The following is a 15,419-nucleotide window of genomic DNA, read 5'->3' as shown; positions in this document are numbered from 1 at the left end:
CTCATGCTCATTGTCTTGACCAATATCTGGCAATCGGCTCAGCATGTGCGAAAAAGGGATGAAAAAAAGAGGGATTTTTTTTGCTTAGTCATGTTCGTGACAGTTCATACACGTGACCCGACGCGTACACGCGTCTGCATCTCGCAGGAGTTCACAGGGAAAATATGTCTTGCAGAGAACTCAGACTGACGGACTCACCGCGTCAACAGACGCTCTGACATGAGAGCTCGCAAATTGGAACGAGAAAGACGCACCTGGATGCAATACCCAACAGTACCCAACACTTCCATTGACTAAGGAATAGGAACAACAGCGCAGCCCGGAGATCCTTCCAATAATCACTCACCATCCGGTCCATCTCCCCTTCATTACCTTGCCACCGGCCAGTCCCCGTCGGCCTACACCGACGATCCCCGAAACACACATGGATGGGAGCGATCATATTACATCACAAACAAGACCGGATTCCACATTCCCACTCCAGACACATCGAAAGCGAGAGCCAGGCGGTGTGCAGAATGGAATGGAAGACAGAAGAAATACGTGTTCAGCTTTACCGAGCACGCGAAGAGATGCTATCGAACGGGGGTGTCCAGCAGCTCCTCGTGCACGTTGAAGTGCCTGCCGGTCAAACGTTCAGCACAGCTGCCAACGTGCGCGCGCCTCCAGAACAGAAAAACGACCGCTCACCTGACCACTTGTCCCACCGCCCTGCAATTTCCCTCCCCGTTCTCCGCCCACGTCACCACCCACCGCCCAAGCACATTCCCCTTCGCGTCCGTCGTCTCCGACACCGTCTCCTCCGACCCCACCGCCGGCATGCGCGCCTCGCCGCTCGGCAGCTGCACCGCGCTCGCGAGCGACCATCGCGCGAACGGCCTAGTTGCGTCCTCCAGGAATGCCGGGTCGTAGACACGCGTGACCCGCGAGTGCAGCGCGAGCGTGAGCGTCGTGAGCTCGAGCACTCCGTCCGCCGCCCCACGGTGCATCGCGGTGACGTACGGCTGCCCGCACCAGCTCACGAGCGCGGTCGACACGCCGCTCGTGCCGATCGCGATGCCTGCAAGTGCTGCGCGGGCCGAGAGCGGGAGCCCCGACTCAATGATGAAAATGAAGGGCGAGAGCAGGAAGGAGAGCGTGAGAGAGGACAAGGAGAAGATCTTGAGGCGCTTGAATGTGGGCGCGAGCGGGCCTTGATAGATGAGGGCCAAGCTTTCGGGTGCGTCTGTCGTTGGGGGAGAAATGGTAGGTTTGGACGAGAGGGTGGTGGTTGAGAGAGGAGAGGCGGCTGTAGTAGAAAGTGCGCGCAGGGTAGTAAGGTGTTGGCGGTATGGAGCATGGTTAGAATTTCTCAGCAAATGGTGTGCTATACTCGGTATCGGTAAGACAGTGCAGTGCTTCATTGAATGCAGAGATGCTGTCCATCTCATTGTCGATGCTGGAAGAAGTGGGTGGTACATCTACGGTGTTTTCGAAGCTAGTGCAAGTAGGAGAGAGCGTGTGAGTAGCGTGCACTGTGTATAAGGCGGAAACTGCGGCACCTTTCTGCACCTTTTTGAAAGCCGCACTGGCGCGTCCGAACGGCAAGCTTCACGGTTGGGAAGCGGAAAGCAGCTTGCTAGTGTGCAGCTTATTATTTCGGCAGGATTGCGTGCCTCGGAGTCCGGAAGAGCCGGGATCTCGTCTCATACCCAGTGACGCCTCGATCGGCCGAGCCAACCATCGAGCTCAAGTTTGAACAATTTGGAGGCTTGATTCATTTCCAAGCTCCAAGGGAGGTCAACGCTGTCAACGCTCGGGACAGTACAATGTACATACTTACTTCAACAACCGTAAGCTGGAAAAACAAGACATACAAGCCTGCGCCTGCCATTATGTTGTAATTTACCAAGACTCGAGCATGTAGACGTACAAAATCTCAATTATCCTTAAATTCATAGTCATTGTGAGTCAAATCAATTTTCTGACATTCTTGTCGAGTGGTTGGTCGCTTCGATGAACGAGTGCAGAGTCTTTCGGAGTTTCAACATTTGGAGAAAGTCTCAGCGTCGCGCGACGCGCTTGACCTCGATCATCTTCTGATCTTGCGTCCTCTGGCGCTATGGACCCTCCCATATATTATCCTAAAGCAGAATTCATCGAAACGGTGCGTCCAGCTGTTGTGGACTGCCGTCCGAGTATGAGGGCCAACTGGGAGCCTAAATGAAGGACACAGGCAACAAGGTATCTCGCCGAGCGACGATCGCAGGCCCTCAGAACATCATCCTCGGAGGCAAGACAATCATCTCCAGCGGTGCGATCATCCGGGGCGACTTGAAGCGCACTGGCCCAGGACATGCAGTCGTCATTTCATTAGGACGATACTGCCTTGTGGGAGAAGGTTGTGTTATGAGGTACATCCTTGTGGCCTTCGTTAGGGTGCATGCTGACCGCAGGCTCGGTGCAGACCGCCCTACAAGACATATCGGGGGAACTTCAACTATTACCCTATGAAGATCGGAGACCATGTCCACATCGGGGCGAACTCAGTGGTCGAGGCTGCCACCATAGGGAACCACGTCGAGATCGGAGAGAACTGTGTCATTGTGAGCCGACTCAGCGCGTCCTCGGTTTGTGCCGTGCCCTGATATCTGCGTCGTCCTAGGGCAAGTTCGCCATCATCAAAGACTGTGCCAAAATCGCAGATAACACGATCGTGCCACCAAACACTGTCATCCCCGCTCTTGCGCTCTTTGCTGGATCGCCTGGTTAGTAGATAAGGCTTCAGATTGACTTGATCATACTTATATCTCAATGTTGGGCCAGGTCACTTCGTGGAAGATCTGCCCGAGTCTACGCAAGAGATCGTTGAAGCGCAAACAAAGCAATACTATACCCGATTCCAACCCCTGGACCGCTGACAACACCCACACCCATCCTCGCCTGCACATCGTACTCTATACTCGCTTAATGTACCAATATTCGCGTTTCTCTCTGCACTCGATGAAGCAAGGTCAGTTGCACTACCCTCACTTGCTGTACATGACGCATCATAGAAGTCAGGCACTGATACCTGGACCACTAGGAAGATCATACTGTCTCAGTAGGATTTCTAATATATTTTCTCTTGAAATTATGAAGCCTCTTCGCTCTTGTTGTGAGTATCCGCAACTCCGTGGGTTTGTGATCGGCTCTCTCTTGACTTGGCTTGAGTATCCAGGTCGGTCTTGTACGACCTCCTTCCACATGACTGGTCATTCTTGGACATGATTCATGAAATAAGGATATCCGGTGAATAGCAAACAGAAGATCCTATCCAGAGCGGTGCCCGTGCCGTCGAAGGTGCTATCATGATTGTTCGTAAGAGATGAGGGAACAACGCGTACGCGAGTACCCTATGATCGCTTGACGTCACACAGGCATTTCATCCGCCACTACATTGCTGCAACAAGGAGACCATGAGGGACATACAGGAGTGATCATGGCAAGGACGAAAAAAAAACGGAATAACTACTGAGCGGGGGGGTGGGGGGCTGTAGTGGGGATACGAGATAAAACCAGAACCGAATATATGCGCCAGTGGGGGTGATGCGATGTAGGACGTGAGTAATGTACGAGAGGTCATAACGATGCGAAGGGTACTTTTAAGCAAGTGCTCTATGAGTGAGTGTAGGGTGGACATGCAGATAAAAAGCGATGAGACGAATCGAAGACGTAAGGTGCAGAGCGATCATAAGGTAAGTCGATGAGATGCGAAAGAGTTCCAAAAGAGAGAAGGCTAAAACATGGAAAAAGGCATTTAATCCTTCTTCTCCGGGTTTTCAGTACTCTCTGATGAAGACGAGGCGTTGTTTTCCGCGTTACGCTTCTCGTAGACCTACAGAGAATTGTAAGACTGAGGAAATCAAGAATACGAGTCGTAAACGAACCTTCTGGAAAAGACCAAGCGAAGCCTGCTGAGCCTCGTTGATCTTCTCGCGGATGGCATCGGCAGTAACAGATTCGTCACCAGCCTGACCTTTGACGGCGAGCTCACGAAGCTCAACGAGGTGCTTGGTGACCTTCTCCTTCTCGGTAGCATCCAATTGGTCTTTGAACTCGGTCATCGCTAGCAGAGAAATGAGAAAACGTTGCAACAAAAAAAGCTACCCTAACGTACCTTTCTCAGTGTCAACGCACACAGACTCAGCCTTGTTCGACTCTTCAATGAGGTCCCGACGAGCCTTGTCGGCCTCAGCAAACTGTTCAGCGTCAGAGACCATGCGCTCGATGTCCTTGTCACTGAGGCCAGACGAAGAAGCGATAGTCATCGACTGATCCTTGTTGGTAGCCTTGTCCTTCGCGGTGACATGTACGATACCATCTTCGTCGTGTGATCAATACACCATCAAGCATGCAGTGAACAGCAACTTACCGGCATCAATATCAAAGGTGATCTCGATCTGAGGGACGCCCTTAGGAGCGGGAGGAATACCGACGAGGTTGAAGTTTCCGAGGATCTTGTTATCCCGGACGAGCTCACGCTCGCCTTGGAATATCTTGACTTCAATCGCGGTTTGGCCATCAGCAGCGGTAGAAAAGACCTGAGACTTCTTAGTGGGGATAGTAGTGTTGCGCGAGATGAGCTTCGTCATGATACCGCCAAGAGTCTCAATACCAAGCGATAGAGGGGTGACGTCGAGCAGGAGGATATCGGTGACATTGCCGGCGAGCACACCGCCTTGGATGGAAGCACCGATAGCAACCGCCTCATCGGGATTGACACCCTTCGAGGGCTCGCGACCAAAGATAGACTTCACAGTCTCGACAACGCGAGGCATGCGAGTCATACCGCCGACAAGGATGACTTCATTGACGTCACTGGCTTTTACACCGGCATCCGTAAGAGCCTTCTTGCACGGGTCAAAGGTGCGCTGAATGAGAGGGGCGACAAGGGCTTCGAACTGCGACCGGTTAAGCTTTTGGTTGATATGCTTGGGGCCAGAGGCGTCGGCGGTAATGAAAGGCAGATTGAGTTCCGTCTGGGAAGTCGATGAAAGCTCAATCTTGGCCTTCTCCGCTGCCTCACGAATACGCTGGATGGCCACGCGATCACCGCTAATATCAACACCGTACTCCTTCTTGAACTCATCCAGAATATGGTTGACCAGAAGGACATCGAAGTCCTCGCCACCCAAATGAGTGTCTCCGTTCGTCGACTTCACTTCAAATACACCCTTCTGCATCTCCAAGATAGAGATATCAAAGGTACCACCCCCGAGATCGTAGACTGCGATGACGGAGTTATCTGTGCGGTCAAGGCCATACGCGAGCGCTGCAGCCGTAGGCTCATTGATGACACGGAGTACTTCAAGACCAGCAATCTGACCAGCATCCTTAGTCGCTTGTCGCTGTGCGTCGTTGAAGTAAGCAGGAACAGTGACAACCGCGTGGCTGCAGAAAATAATGAGGGGACAAAATTAAAAGTGAACATTTTGGTAACGTACTTGACTTTCTTGTTCAGATACTGTTCGGCAGTGTCACGCATCTTGGAAAGGACCATCGACGATAGTTCTTCGGCGGACTAGGAACAGATAATGAATGAGCATATACTTTCCTCAACTGGCGCTCAACGAGACAAGCTACTCACAAATTGCTGCTTCTTCCCTCCCAACTCAACCTCGACAGCTGGTCGACCATCAGATTTGGCCACGAGCGTAAATGGCCTGCAATGTCAACATCAGTGAGAGGAACGTCACAGCATACTCAATATGACTCACCAGTGCTTCTGGTCTTCCTTCACCTCTTTGTCATTGAATTGGCGACCGATCAACCGTTTGAAAGCAAAGACAGTGTTCTGGGAGTTGACAACTGCCTGACGCTTGGCTGGAAGGCCGACCAGACGCTCCCCGTGTTTTGTGAACGCGACAACGGACGGTGTTGTCCGTGCACCCTCCGCGTTCTCAATCACACGAGAAGTCTTGCCCTCCATGACGGAGACGCAAGAGTTCGTCGTACCCAAATCAATACCGACCACCGGGCCTATGATGCAATGTCAATAACTGGAGGATATGGTATGCCAGCAAGACTTGCCGGAAACTTTTGAGTTCATGTTCCTCGCAATAAGCGACCGCGGAATGCCCTATGACGGCGTCAGCTGATTACCACTCATGAAGACAAGGCTCGCGTACGGCATAGTTGCCAGTGCGAGCAACAGAGGCACGGAGGGAACGCGCAGCGGTGAACATAGTGAATGAGGTGGAAGGGTGAGAAAGAGGATGATGTGGAGCTTCGAAATTTTTGTGCAACTTCGCCAGCGAATGATTACGTAATACATATCATGTGATCAGCATTCGAAATTTCCGGAACGTTCCTCCCACCAACTATTCCCCTTTTCTCTCCAACCACTTCATAAGACTCTTTCGCAACAAGACGAAACTCGTACTCTCTAATTTATTTGCCTGTTGGAAGGGATCGTACTGGAAACTCAACATGGACAGGACGTTCATCGCGATACATCGCATCGCATGCTATGCTCCGATAATAGACGCGACGAATCTCGGCTTGGCGGCTCCGAGCCGGCTACCCCGCATTACCGGTCAAGTGCACTCCCCGCATTTTGTCTCTTGCTCTCGCGACTTGCTCTCTTTCAAGAGTCAACTCTACCTTCCTCCACTTTGAAGAAAACATGGTCACCAACAAGAAGATTGGAGGCGAGTTTGGCGAAGTTCGCGCTGTCATCGATGTCGAACAACTCAATGCTTACATCGGAAGGAGCGTTCCGTCGATCAAAGCTCCCCTTGAGGTGAAACAGTTCAAGGTCCGTGTAGTTTATTACCATCCTAACAGTGGCTCTCATTCGAAGAATTGCAACAGTTTGGGCAGGTGATTATGACCTTTATACTTAGTAGCGAGCCTATAATCATTCACCTTCCAGTCAAACCCCACATACTTCTTGACAGATGCTAGGTGGGTTCGTATCAACTGTGTTATGCAAAGCGTTGCTGAGGTTTGAGTCATTAAAAATCTAACAGCGGCACTCGCTTCGTCCTCCGGAAAAAACCTGCAGGTCAGCTTCTATCAAAAACCGCGCATCAGATTGAACGCGAATACACCATCCTTCACGCAATACACGAGCATAATGTCAGCCCGTCGACATCAGCATCTCAGCGCGTTCCTGCACCAGAGCCTATCATTCTATGTGAAGACATTTCAATTATCGGCACGCCTTTCTACATCATGGAGTTTCTAGACGGACGCATCTTCACAGACGTGCGCATGCTTGAGGTATCGCCAAGCGACAGACGCGAATGGCAAGTTATGAATCTGCCTCTCAATTATGACTGTCTGTGATAACAAAGCTACTTGCTCAGCTGGCTATCAGCTGTTCAATCTCTCGCTGCCCTGTCATCCCTTGACCCAGCAGCACTTGGCCTCTCAAACTTCGGGCCTTCGACTGACTACTTTCCTCGACAAATCAAGTCCCTCACATCTGTCTCTGTTGCACAGTCACAAGCTGTCGATATAGAGACAAATGAGCCAACGGGAATGATACCTCAATTCGACGAGATGGTGCGATGGTACCGGCAGAACCTGCCTGACGAGAAGAAGACGGGACTGCGAATTGTCCATGGAGATTATAAACTCGATAACATGATATTCCACCCCACTGAAAACCGCGTTATCGGAATTTTGGATTGGGAACTATGTACACTGGGCAGCCCTGTAGGAATTTTCTGATTACAGTCTTTGATCCACCTTGCTCACTGTCTTTTTCGGATCTCATTCATCAGTTGGCAGACCTCGCAAACTTGACAACATCTTGGGCCATAGACATCTCTAGCATCAAAGGCGTAGACGCCAACAAGTTTACTTTGATGCGTGGCTTCAAGAACACCACCAAGGACGTTCCTATTGCTCTAGAAGAGCTTGAGCGCGAATACTGTCGTCTCACGAATCAGCCATACCCGATTATTGAAATGCTATTCGTCCGTAGCTGGATGCTATTCCGAGTACGTTCTTGCTCAGGGAAATCATTCATCTCGTTCTAAAGTCGTGGTCCGCGCGTTTTAGCTGGCAATCATATCGCAAGGCATAGCAGCTCGGTATGCCCGCCGCCAGGCCAGCTCCGAGCAGGCCTACATCCAAGGGCAGATGTTCCCGATCGTCGGGAAGTTGGCTAGAGCAGTTTTGGAAGACGGAGGTGTTACTATCACAGCCCAATCAAAGCTGTAAGTAGCAGCCGGACTGCACGGCTATCTAGTGGGATTCTCTGCCCTCAGTGTATCTAGATAGAATTTGAACTGGCACGGACAACAGTATATGACCATACCTTCAAAACGCGTTCATAGGTCATTGTACGTGAATTGAGGAGCAGTATGTTGGCATGAGCCCTTAGAAACCGCCAGGAAATCGCGCGTCTGCTCCATTTTCCAACCCCTCATCACTAGCTCTTCCATAGTCTACAACTTGACTTATCCAGTGCCTTTCTGATCAATTTATCCCTTCGATTTGGCGCCAGGGCCAGACATGTCGGGACATTCTCTGGTTGTTCGACCCATAGATGATACGGTATTGGTGGCTCTGCATTCGACAATGACGCTGCTAATTTTTCCAATGTAACCAATGATGGCGTCTGAACAATTGAAAACCATTAGCAGAAATAGATAGCTGACGCTTCAAGACAAGACATACCTGCATAACAACCTGTGATAAAGTCGTATGAAAGTCTTCAAAACAGATGGAGATATCTAAGGGGGAGGAGCATCACCTTGTGCATGTTCTTCAAATCATCGAGATAATCGACCGTCTCAGGTCTCTGCTTAGTTTCATGTATAACCTACGAGTTCCTGACATCAGCCCTAGGAGTTTGAGGCGAGACACGTCGTCCAGGACTCTAAAGTGGACGAGGCAGACCAGCGACCTACCGCAACGGCTGCATGCGCTGTCTGCGCCATCAGAGGACCGACTCCCCAAGCTTCTGTCTATCCCCCTCAACTATATAAACACTTCTGAGAATGAGGATCAGGATGTGGACGAACGTCTAAAAGATCCCTTCGAACGATCAGCTGCATCACAAGGGGCTGTTTTTGCGGTGAAGTTTCTTGTGCAGCCGTTTCTAGCATCGGAAGACATACACAAGATCGTTCAGCGATCGCTGTACTGTGTCCGCTACATGACGCGGCAGTTACCTAGGCCGATTAACGAGTTGTCTGGCAGATTCACATCAGTGGAAGATGTCATGTCACCGTGACTTGAGTGGTCTCTGTGCAAACTGAAAGTTCCTGGGATGTAGTTTGGTCGGCCCCTTGTGCATGCAAGGGGTAGTGAAGAAAAACCTGAATGATAATATTGTGGGGCTCTTGAGAACGGTATAACTTTACTGCACCTGCACGCACGATGCAGAACAATAGGCGAGAACAAAGATTTGAACATATCCAGTCGACTGTTTGGACATGTACTTAAGTATATGTAATTTCGACTCCGCGAATAATTTTAAAAAATAATTACTGCACCATTATCATGAGCGGAGACGGCCGACTGCCTGGCCGCCTGTCCTGTGCACACCGTCACATCCCTGCAAACATGAAGCTTGAAGGAAGATGATGTTCGAATCTATTCTCGTACACTCTCATGGATAGCCCGGCATCGCTAGGGAACGTGCAGGAGAGGGAATAATGAGTCTTGTAAAATTCCAGTGTCTGTGCGTAATTTCTGTTGATGAACCTAGGGCATGAGGCCTTGAGGAGTCGTTGAGGCTTGTAGCCTGCGGGGAATGTTAGAGTCGTTCCGGGGCATTGCCTGCGTCACAACGAGGCAGACGCGTCCTTGCACCCCAAATCAGCACCTTGTTGAAATCCCTCCTATGACTCCGATAACATAGCAAATCGATCGCACAAGCTTTGGTGAAATCCAAAGACATACAATGTTCGTCCTGTTGGACACACGATAGGTTTGCCCGTGGGACTCACAGAGCCAGGGTATTCTGATTGCATGTCGTGGCACAAGCTAACAGAGCTACCTAGCAGATAGGAAGTCGAACTCGTAGTGAGTTGACAATTTCGTGAGCTCGTTGACATGACAGACTTATGATAGGTTTCGTTGCATCACCATCACAATACGGAGTGTTCAACAACTCTACTATTACACTACAAGACATAATGTGCACGGAAACGCATGGCAGAAACGAAAGAGGGGAACCAGAACAAGGTAGACAGAATAAATGTCTCAGGCGAAAAAAATGATATATAGTACAGGTATTACTAGGAAGAAAGTGAAGAGCTAAAATTTCTAGTTCTAGAACAAGGGTACACACAAGAAGTTTCGAAGCCATGCAGGATGCTGAAGACGACGAGTCAGGAATACAAGAGGCCAAGCTAGCCACGTAGCCGGGGCAGAGAACAAGGGGCGTGGTTGTGGCTTCGGCGGGGGTATAAATCAGAGCTGGTGCGTCCTCTGGTACATTGAGGCGCTCCACTGATCCGGTTTCCACTCGTTCATCTTCCGTCTTTCAAGATCGACGCACTTTGGACGTATCTTCACTCCGCCTGCTCTTCCTAGCAGCAGCGCGCGCCTGGTTATCGATGTGCTTCGGGGTTTTGTCGTGGCGCGCCTTGGTGTCGGTCCGCTTCGAACTCCCGCAAACCTTGCAGTAACTGTTCAGATGCCTTTCCTTTATATCATACTTCAGCATGAATGCGTCCCATCCGGCCAACTCCCGGAAGCTGGCATGGGCTTTAACGGTGCCGATGTGTCTCCTCACATCGTCTAGGCTCGTGCATGTCTCTTGGCAGCCGGGGACGAAACAAAGATATCGACCTTCCGACGTTCGCTCTGGTTTGAAGCTGGTAGAGGCCACTGACGGTCCAGCCGCCCCATGGGTTACATGGTTTGGCGCAGCCAGGGACTGGAGGTCGTCCTCTGGCTCTTCTGTGGCAAATGTATCACTTGGTGGTGATTGGACCCCCGCAGGGGTACAACCAACCTGGGATATCGCAGAGCTGTGCTCTGGATGTAAGGATCTCGTCATCCTCCTCTTGGCTCTTGGTCTCTTGTCCTCTTCTTCCGCTGGTGCTCGTCTCTTCCCTGATCTGGTAGGTTGTACACGGCGGGACACGGCAAGAGGTTTCGAGTCCTCCGAAGGAGCCGCTGCGAAATAGTGGACACGAGGGATAACGGGAGAGGATTCGGTGAAAGGGATCGTGTGAGAGGGGGTCGAGATCGAAGGTTCGAGAGACGAGTAGAAAGCGGGGGGTACACCGTTAGGAATCGATTGTATGCTCAGTGAGTAATTGCTCCGATGCGATGGGCCTGGGTTCGTGTTTTGGACTGATGGTAACAAACTTGGTGGCTGTTGGGAATAAGATGGGTGCCGCAAGGTAGGCATGAGTCCTGTGGCATAAGCATCTGGGATGTACTGACGACGCACAGTATGCCGTGCATAGCGGACGGGAAGGGAACCGGTCCAAGTCAAAGTGTTCTTGGTGTGTGTGTCCAAATATTGTGCCATATCTGCCGTGTTCGAACCTGTCCAATATGCCATAGGAGGATATATTGCGGCTTTGCAATGCTGAAGGGAAGGAGATGGTTGGTCGGGAAACGAGAAAGCGACGTTCGATGGACCGGCTTTCCCTGCCGCGAAAAAATCGTTGCTTTGGACATGGTGGAGCGAAGGAGAGAGGGACGTGTGACGAGAGAGGGCAGGATTGGAGGCAGGGTACGGAGTATACCGACGGTGGGCACGAGCGGGACTGACTGAGCGGGATGCCACAGTGTCGAGTAATTGTCGGTCGAAGGAGGGCGTTGCGGATAGGCCGTTCGTTGGTGAGTTTGATCCGGACATCATCCCGATGAATATTTGCATCTGAAGGTCTACTTCCGTGTCAAGAAACCCCGGTTGCTGTTCAGGGTCCAAAGATGTTGTTGAAGAGCGGGCATTTTGTGCATAGCAATCGTACGTGCCGAATGTCATGTCGTCAGGGAAGCCGTTGATCTCGCTCAGAGAGGCTTGCTCGGGATACTCAAAGTTAACTGAGCGGAATGACATCAGTCACGGTGCATTTCCGGGAGACGTGATGGTCAGAACTTACAATTGTGTGGCGACATCATTGTCGTTGGCAGAAGTGGGCGATTAGTGGTCAGGGTAATAGAGGCGAGTGATGGCGGTGAGGTGGTATTGAGTTGTAACAACTCGCCACGCTGACCGCCTTTTATCATCCTCCCTCCAGTGCTGGTGGTGGCTTATTTGCTCCTGCATCGGAGTCAAAGCGACCACCTCATGTCCAAGCGGTGCGGTGCGGCGGACCTTACTCCCTTGTACTTTTGTCCACAGGTGGCTTGTGGCAGCATCGCTTTCTTGCCCACGTCGTCATTGTAGGCCATTTAGAGGTATAGAGGACCAGCGGGTTGGTGGGGGGTGCCCGACCAAGGCTGTCGGGAGAGATTACGGAGCTCGAGAAGCATGTCAAGGTCCACGCGTGCGTCACCCCGATGCGCCTACGGGCTTGGATGCATTAATCATGCTGGCACGGTGGTGTGAAGGGAGGAGTGTCCCTCCAGGAGCGTCACATATATCGAACACAGCCTGACTTGTAGATATTCCGCTGAGGTGCAACACAAAGCAAGGTGTCCGTGGAGGTACAGTCAATGCGCGGCCGCGTTCCAGGAGTTCTCAGCTCTCTAGACGATGTGATTGGACGCGCCGGTGAGGATCGATCGAGTTACCGCCCGCCGCCTTGGAACTTCGCAGATGCTTCGCTCGGCCGCTCTGTTGCTATAGAAGGACGTCTGGCAGCCTCATGTCTGTGTCACCTCCGCCTCTCATCTGCTTCACAAGATTGTCCTTGTACTCGAGTGCCCAGGTGAGGGTCAGGGGCAGTGGACCCGCACTCCGCACCGACCCTACACGCCTCTTCCCCCTTCCTTACCTCAGAAGCTCCACCGAAGGCTGCGCGATCGCTGCAGCTGGATATTACATGCGAGAGGAGAAAGGCCGAGTCGACGGTGACACAAACACAAACACAAACCGATTCGTAGAACTGGGGACGAGTGTCTTACTCCTAATCTTCAACCTCGCACCACAATGACGGTCCTTCGCAAGTTGATTCGTCTTCGACTCAGTTTCAAGGAACGCGGTTTCGCAACCTTTCTTCGACACCATCAATTACTCCAGGCTGTGGCTGCCACCGCACCTTACATATTGTTTGCGGAACCTTCGTGTTTTTGCCAAATGAGAGTGCCTTGACTCTGAGGGTCATACTCAACTCGTTGGATTAACCTTTAGCGGACCAGAGAGAAATTGGTGAGAAGTTCGCACCCACATGCTGTGCAGCATACCCGCTTTCTTTGTCTTTGATCGACGCAACAAAGGGCGGGTATTTTCTTGGTGCAGTCGTTATTCTCCGATTCCCTTGTTCACCATCGATTTGGTGAAGATCATCCCCGCTGACTCTCTTAACCGGTCAGACACAGACCATGTTACGGATCGCCGATGAGAGCAAAGACACAGCAAGGAGCCCAACAGGGAACCCAACCGCTTGGGTGGCATCTTCATGGAATTCCATCTCTCACCTGCTTCTCCTCGTCTTCCGGGTCTCCCTTAACCATTTTCCCGAGTGCTTTCGTCCGGTTCTGCATGCCATCAGTTAGTAACAACTGTCGGCCGACACACTGTTGAAGTCGACGCTGTCGGAGACTGGGCATTTTGCCAGGGGTTATGTCAAGCAGACCGCACTCCCGCAGGAGCCTAAAGGGCGGATTCTGAGGAGTCAAACCGCTTCAGAACGCAAACCCAATCATTATCACACGAAACTCAAAAAAGGCCATTCTATATTGGATCGGGATACCCGAATGCCTGAGCTCGCTGGACGATTTATGTTTGTCTTTGGACTGCGCATGATCACAGCAGATTTCTTTGATATTTTAAAACACTTCGTAAAAATACACGATGACTTTGGCACTTCGGTACATACAAGGATCTCACGCTGATGGGTACACCGATGCTTGTGCGCTTACGGGATGACTCTTCCTGCTCGAATGGCCTTTGCGGCCTCACTCTGCGCTTCGTCGCGCAGGTACCTGCCATAGATAGGTTCGTAATGGCGCTTCTCCTGGATTCGTGTGTTTCAGCATAGGTTCCTCTTTGGCTACATGACAGGAATAAACTCACGCTCCTGGTCTTCACCACGCTCTCTCTAGTTTCCAGCTTGCCCGCGTAGGCTACCCACTCAGGGCTAACATCCTCCCGCTTGTACCCACGATGTTCCTGCTGAATATAATCCCTAGTCACCCATGGCGCGATGGCAGTATCGACCAAACTCCACCCCTCCCCAAAGAAATACGGGCCCTTGGCGTTCTGCGCGAGCGTGCGCAGCGCGGTCTTGAGCTCTTCGAGCGCGGCTGCCTGCTTTGGCGCCTCCTGCGACTGGAGCAGCCGCTGGAACGCGGGGATGACGGCCTTGCTGATGTGGTCGATCCAGAGGCGTGCTTGCGCGCGGGCGAAGGGATCGGCGGGGAGGAGATGCGGCTCGTGGGTGGGGAAGGCGTCTTCGAGGAATTCGCTGATGATGAGGGATTCGTAGAGTGGCTTGTTCTGGTACTCGATCGCCGGGACGAGCCCCTTCGGGTTAATGGCTGCAAAAATGTAGATCACAGGTGACCGAATGAATGAATGGATGTCGATGCGGGGAAGTCGACATATAACTCACCAAGGAAGTGCTTCTCCTTGTGGTAAGGGTTGATCTCTTTGTATTGGTACGGGATCCCTTTTTCCTCCAGAGCGATCCAGCCACGCTGAGCATATGGGCAGAACTACGAGAATTGAGATGGGCGGTGAGCCTTTCGAAAATGTGGAAATGCAGAGGTAAACTTGAACATACCCATCCTGCGTAGAAGACGAGCTCCTGTGGCTCAGTATGCTTTGCTACGGTCTTAGCCGCCTCGCCAGTGGCATGGGGGAAGAGGTCTGCGTCGGCGATGGCCATGGTCGTCTGTGTCGTACTATGCAGTGGGAGCGCTAGCTGTGCGACGGGTCGATGAAGCAGAGTATTCCCACTGGCGATACTTATAGCTCTCGCTATGAGCAATTGTGCTTACTTTCCATCATGACATGGCGTCATAGTGTCTGGGAATCGTATGTCAAGATTCTTCCCACTCTCCCCACGACTCGCCGCACCCCGATATGTGTAACGTAGGCGTAAACCTGGCGATTGCGGAGCGGCTGCTTGTACGTTGGTCAGCTAGGCGCAGCTGGGTGTGTAAGACATGTCCAGGAGGGGTGAATAACCACGGCAGCTGACCTTTTCTATTGAAGAGACACCCGCGGCACTAAAACCAAATGGTGAGTTCCTTTTCGAGACTGCCAGACCTGTTGCAGACCTCTGGCGGTAATTGCCGATCTCAGCTGGGCGCCAACAAGCAGATTTGCCTCACGAGCTGAAGACACTTAACTCTACTCACTCGCA

General features: G+C 51.7%; 8 protein-coding genes across 8 annotated transcripts; 3 read left to right on the top strand and 5 right to left on the bottom strand.

Moving 5' to 3' along the window:
* Positions 1-426: 426 nt before the first annotated feature.
* Positions 427-1,588, bottom strand: HETIRDRAFT_412753 (uncharacterized protein). The gene is made up of 3 exons (XM_009555014.1): positions 1,542-1,588; positions 691-1,477; positions 427-621 (listed from the first exon to the last, which is right to left on the bottom strand). The coding sequence occupies exons 2-3, from the start codon at positions 1,401-1,403 to the stop codon at positions 576-578; spliced, it is 759 nt and encodes a 252-aa protein (XP_009553309.1). The 5' UTR covers positions 1,404-1,477; positions 1,542-1,588; the 3' UTR covers positions 427-575.
* A 513-nt stretch (positions 1,589-2,101) lies between these two features.
* HETIRDRAFT_331949 (uncharacterized protein) lies at positions 2,102-2,900 on the top strand (the record flags this gene model as incomplete). Its single annotated transcript, XM_009555013.1, has 5 exons — positions 2,102-2,146; positions 2,209-2,393; positions 2,447-2,585; positions 2,645-2,747; positions 2,806-2,900. The coding sequence occupies 5 exons, from the start codon at positions 2,102-2,104 to the stop codon at positions 2,898-2,900; spliced, it is 567 nt and encodes a 188-aa protein (XP_009553308.1).
* Positions 2,901-3,397: 497 nt separating this feature from the next.
* HETIRDRAFT_442732 (uncharacterized protein) lies at positions 3,398-6,227 on the bottom strand. Its single transcript, XM_009555012.1, has 9 exons — positions 6,150-6,227; positions 6,052-6,100; positions 5,739-6,000; positions 5,609-5,684; positions 5,466-5,542; positions 4,394-5,412; positions 4,139-4,342; positions 3,909-4,087; positions 3,398-3,856 (listed from the first exon to the last, which is right to left on the bottom strand). The coding sequence occupies exons 1-9, from the start codon at positions 6,204-6,206 to the stop codon at positions 3,779-3,781; spliced, it is 2,001 nt and encodes a 666-aa protein (XP_009553307.1). The 5' UTR covers positions 6,207-6,227; the 3' UTR covers positions 3,398-3,778.
* Positions 6,228-6,383: 156 nt separating this feature from the next.
* HETIRDRAFT_412751 (uncharacterized protein) lies at positions 6,384-7,492 on the top strand. The gene is given in 6 exon segments (XM_009555011.1): positions 6,384-6,671; positions 6,733-6,778; positions 6,789-6,792; positions 6,895-6,927; positions 6,993-7,271; positions 7,332-7,492. The coding sequence occupies 1 exon segment, from the start codon at positions 6,451-6,453 to the stop codon at positions 6,637-6,639; it is 189 nt and encodes a 62-aa protein (XP_009553306.1). The 5' UTR covers positions 6,384-6,450; the 3' UTR covers positions 6,640-6,671; positions 6,733-6,778; positions 6,789-6,792; positions 6,895-6,927; positions 6,993-7,271; positions 7,332-7,492.
* On the top strand, positions 6,609-8,300 carry HETIRDRAFT_442731 (uncharacterized protein). The gene is made up of 7 exons (XM_009555010.1): positions 6,609-6,778; positions 6,835-6,843; positions 6,896-6,927; positions 6,993-7,271; positions 7,332-7,683; positions 7,752-7,970; positions 8,032-8,300. The coding sequence occupies exons 1-7, from the start codon at positions 6,647-6,649 to the stop codon at positions 8,191-8,193; spliced, it is 1,185 nt and encodes a 394-aa protein (XP_009553305.1). The 5' UTR covers positions 6,609-6,646; the 3' UTR covers positions 8,194-8,300.
* Positions 8,301-8,404: 104 nt separating this feature from the next.
* HETIRDRAFT_332418 (uncharacterized protein) lies at positions 8,405-9,083 on the bottom strand (the record flags this gene model as incomplete). The annotated part of the gene is made up of 5 exons (XM_009555009.1): positions 8,405-8,593; positions 8,653-8,664; positions 8,729-8,797; positions 8,886-8,942; positions 9,000-9,083. The coding sequence occupies 5 exons, from the start codon at positions 9,081-9,083 to the stop codon at positions 8,405-8,407; spliced, it is 411 nt and encodes a 136-aa protein (XP_009553304.1).
* A 601-nt stretch (positions 9,084-9,684) lies between these two features.
* On the bottom strand, positions 9,685-12,063 carry HETIRDRAFT_431053 (uncharacterized protein; the record flags this gene model as incomplete). Its single annotated transcript, XM_009555008.1, has 6 exons — positions 9,685-9,759; positions 9,930-9,979; positions 10,045-10,106; positions 10,274-10,299; positions 10,484-11,988; positions 12,048-12,063. The coding sequence occupies 6 exons, from the start codon at positions 12,061-12,063 to the stop codon at positions 9,685-9,687; spliced, it is 1,734 nt and encodes a 577-aa protein (XP_009553303.1).
* Positions 12,064-13,967: 1,904 nt separating this feature from the next.
* On the bottom strand, positions 13,968-14,939 carry GST6 (glutathione S-transferase; the record flags this gene model as incomplete). The annotated part of the gene is made up of 4 exons (XM_009555007.1): positions 13,968-14,066; positions 14,126-14,589; positions 14,664-14,766; positions 14,835-14,939. 4 exons carry the CDS (start codon positions 14,937-14,939, stop codon positions 13,968-13,970), a joined length of 771 nt encoding a protein of 256 aa, XP_009553302.1.
* Positions 14,940-15,419: the final 480 nt, after the last annotated feature.

This window comes from Heterobasidion irregulare, assembly GCF_000320585.1.
Source record: "Heterobasidion irregulare TC 32-1 unplaced genomic scaffold scaffold_14, whole genome shotgun sequence".
Taxonomy (NCBI): domain Eukaryota; kingdom Fungi; phylum Basidiomycota; class Agaricomycetes; order Russulales; family Bondarzewiaceae; genus Heterobasidion; species Heterobasidion irregulare.
This window is presented reverse-complemented; position numbering and strand designations above follow the sequence as displayed.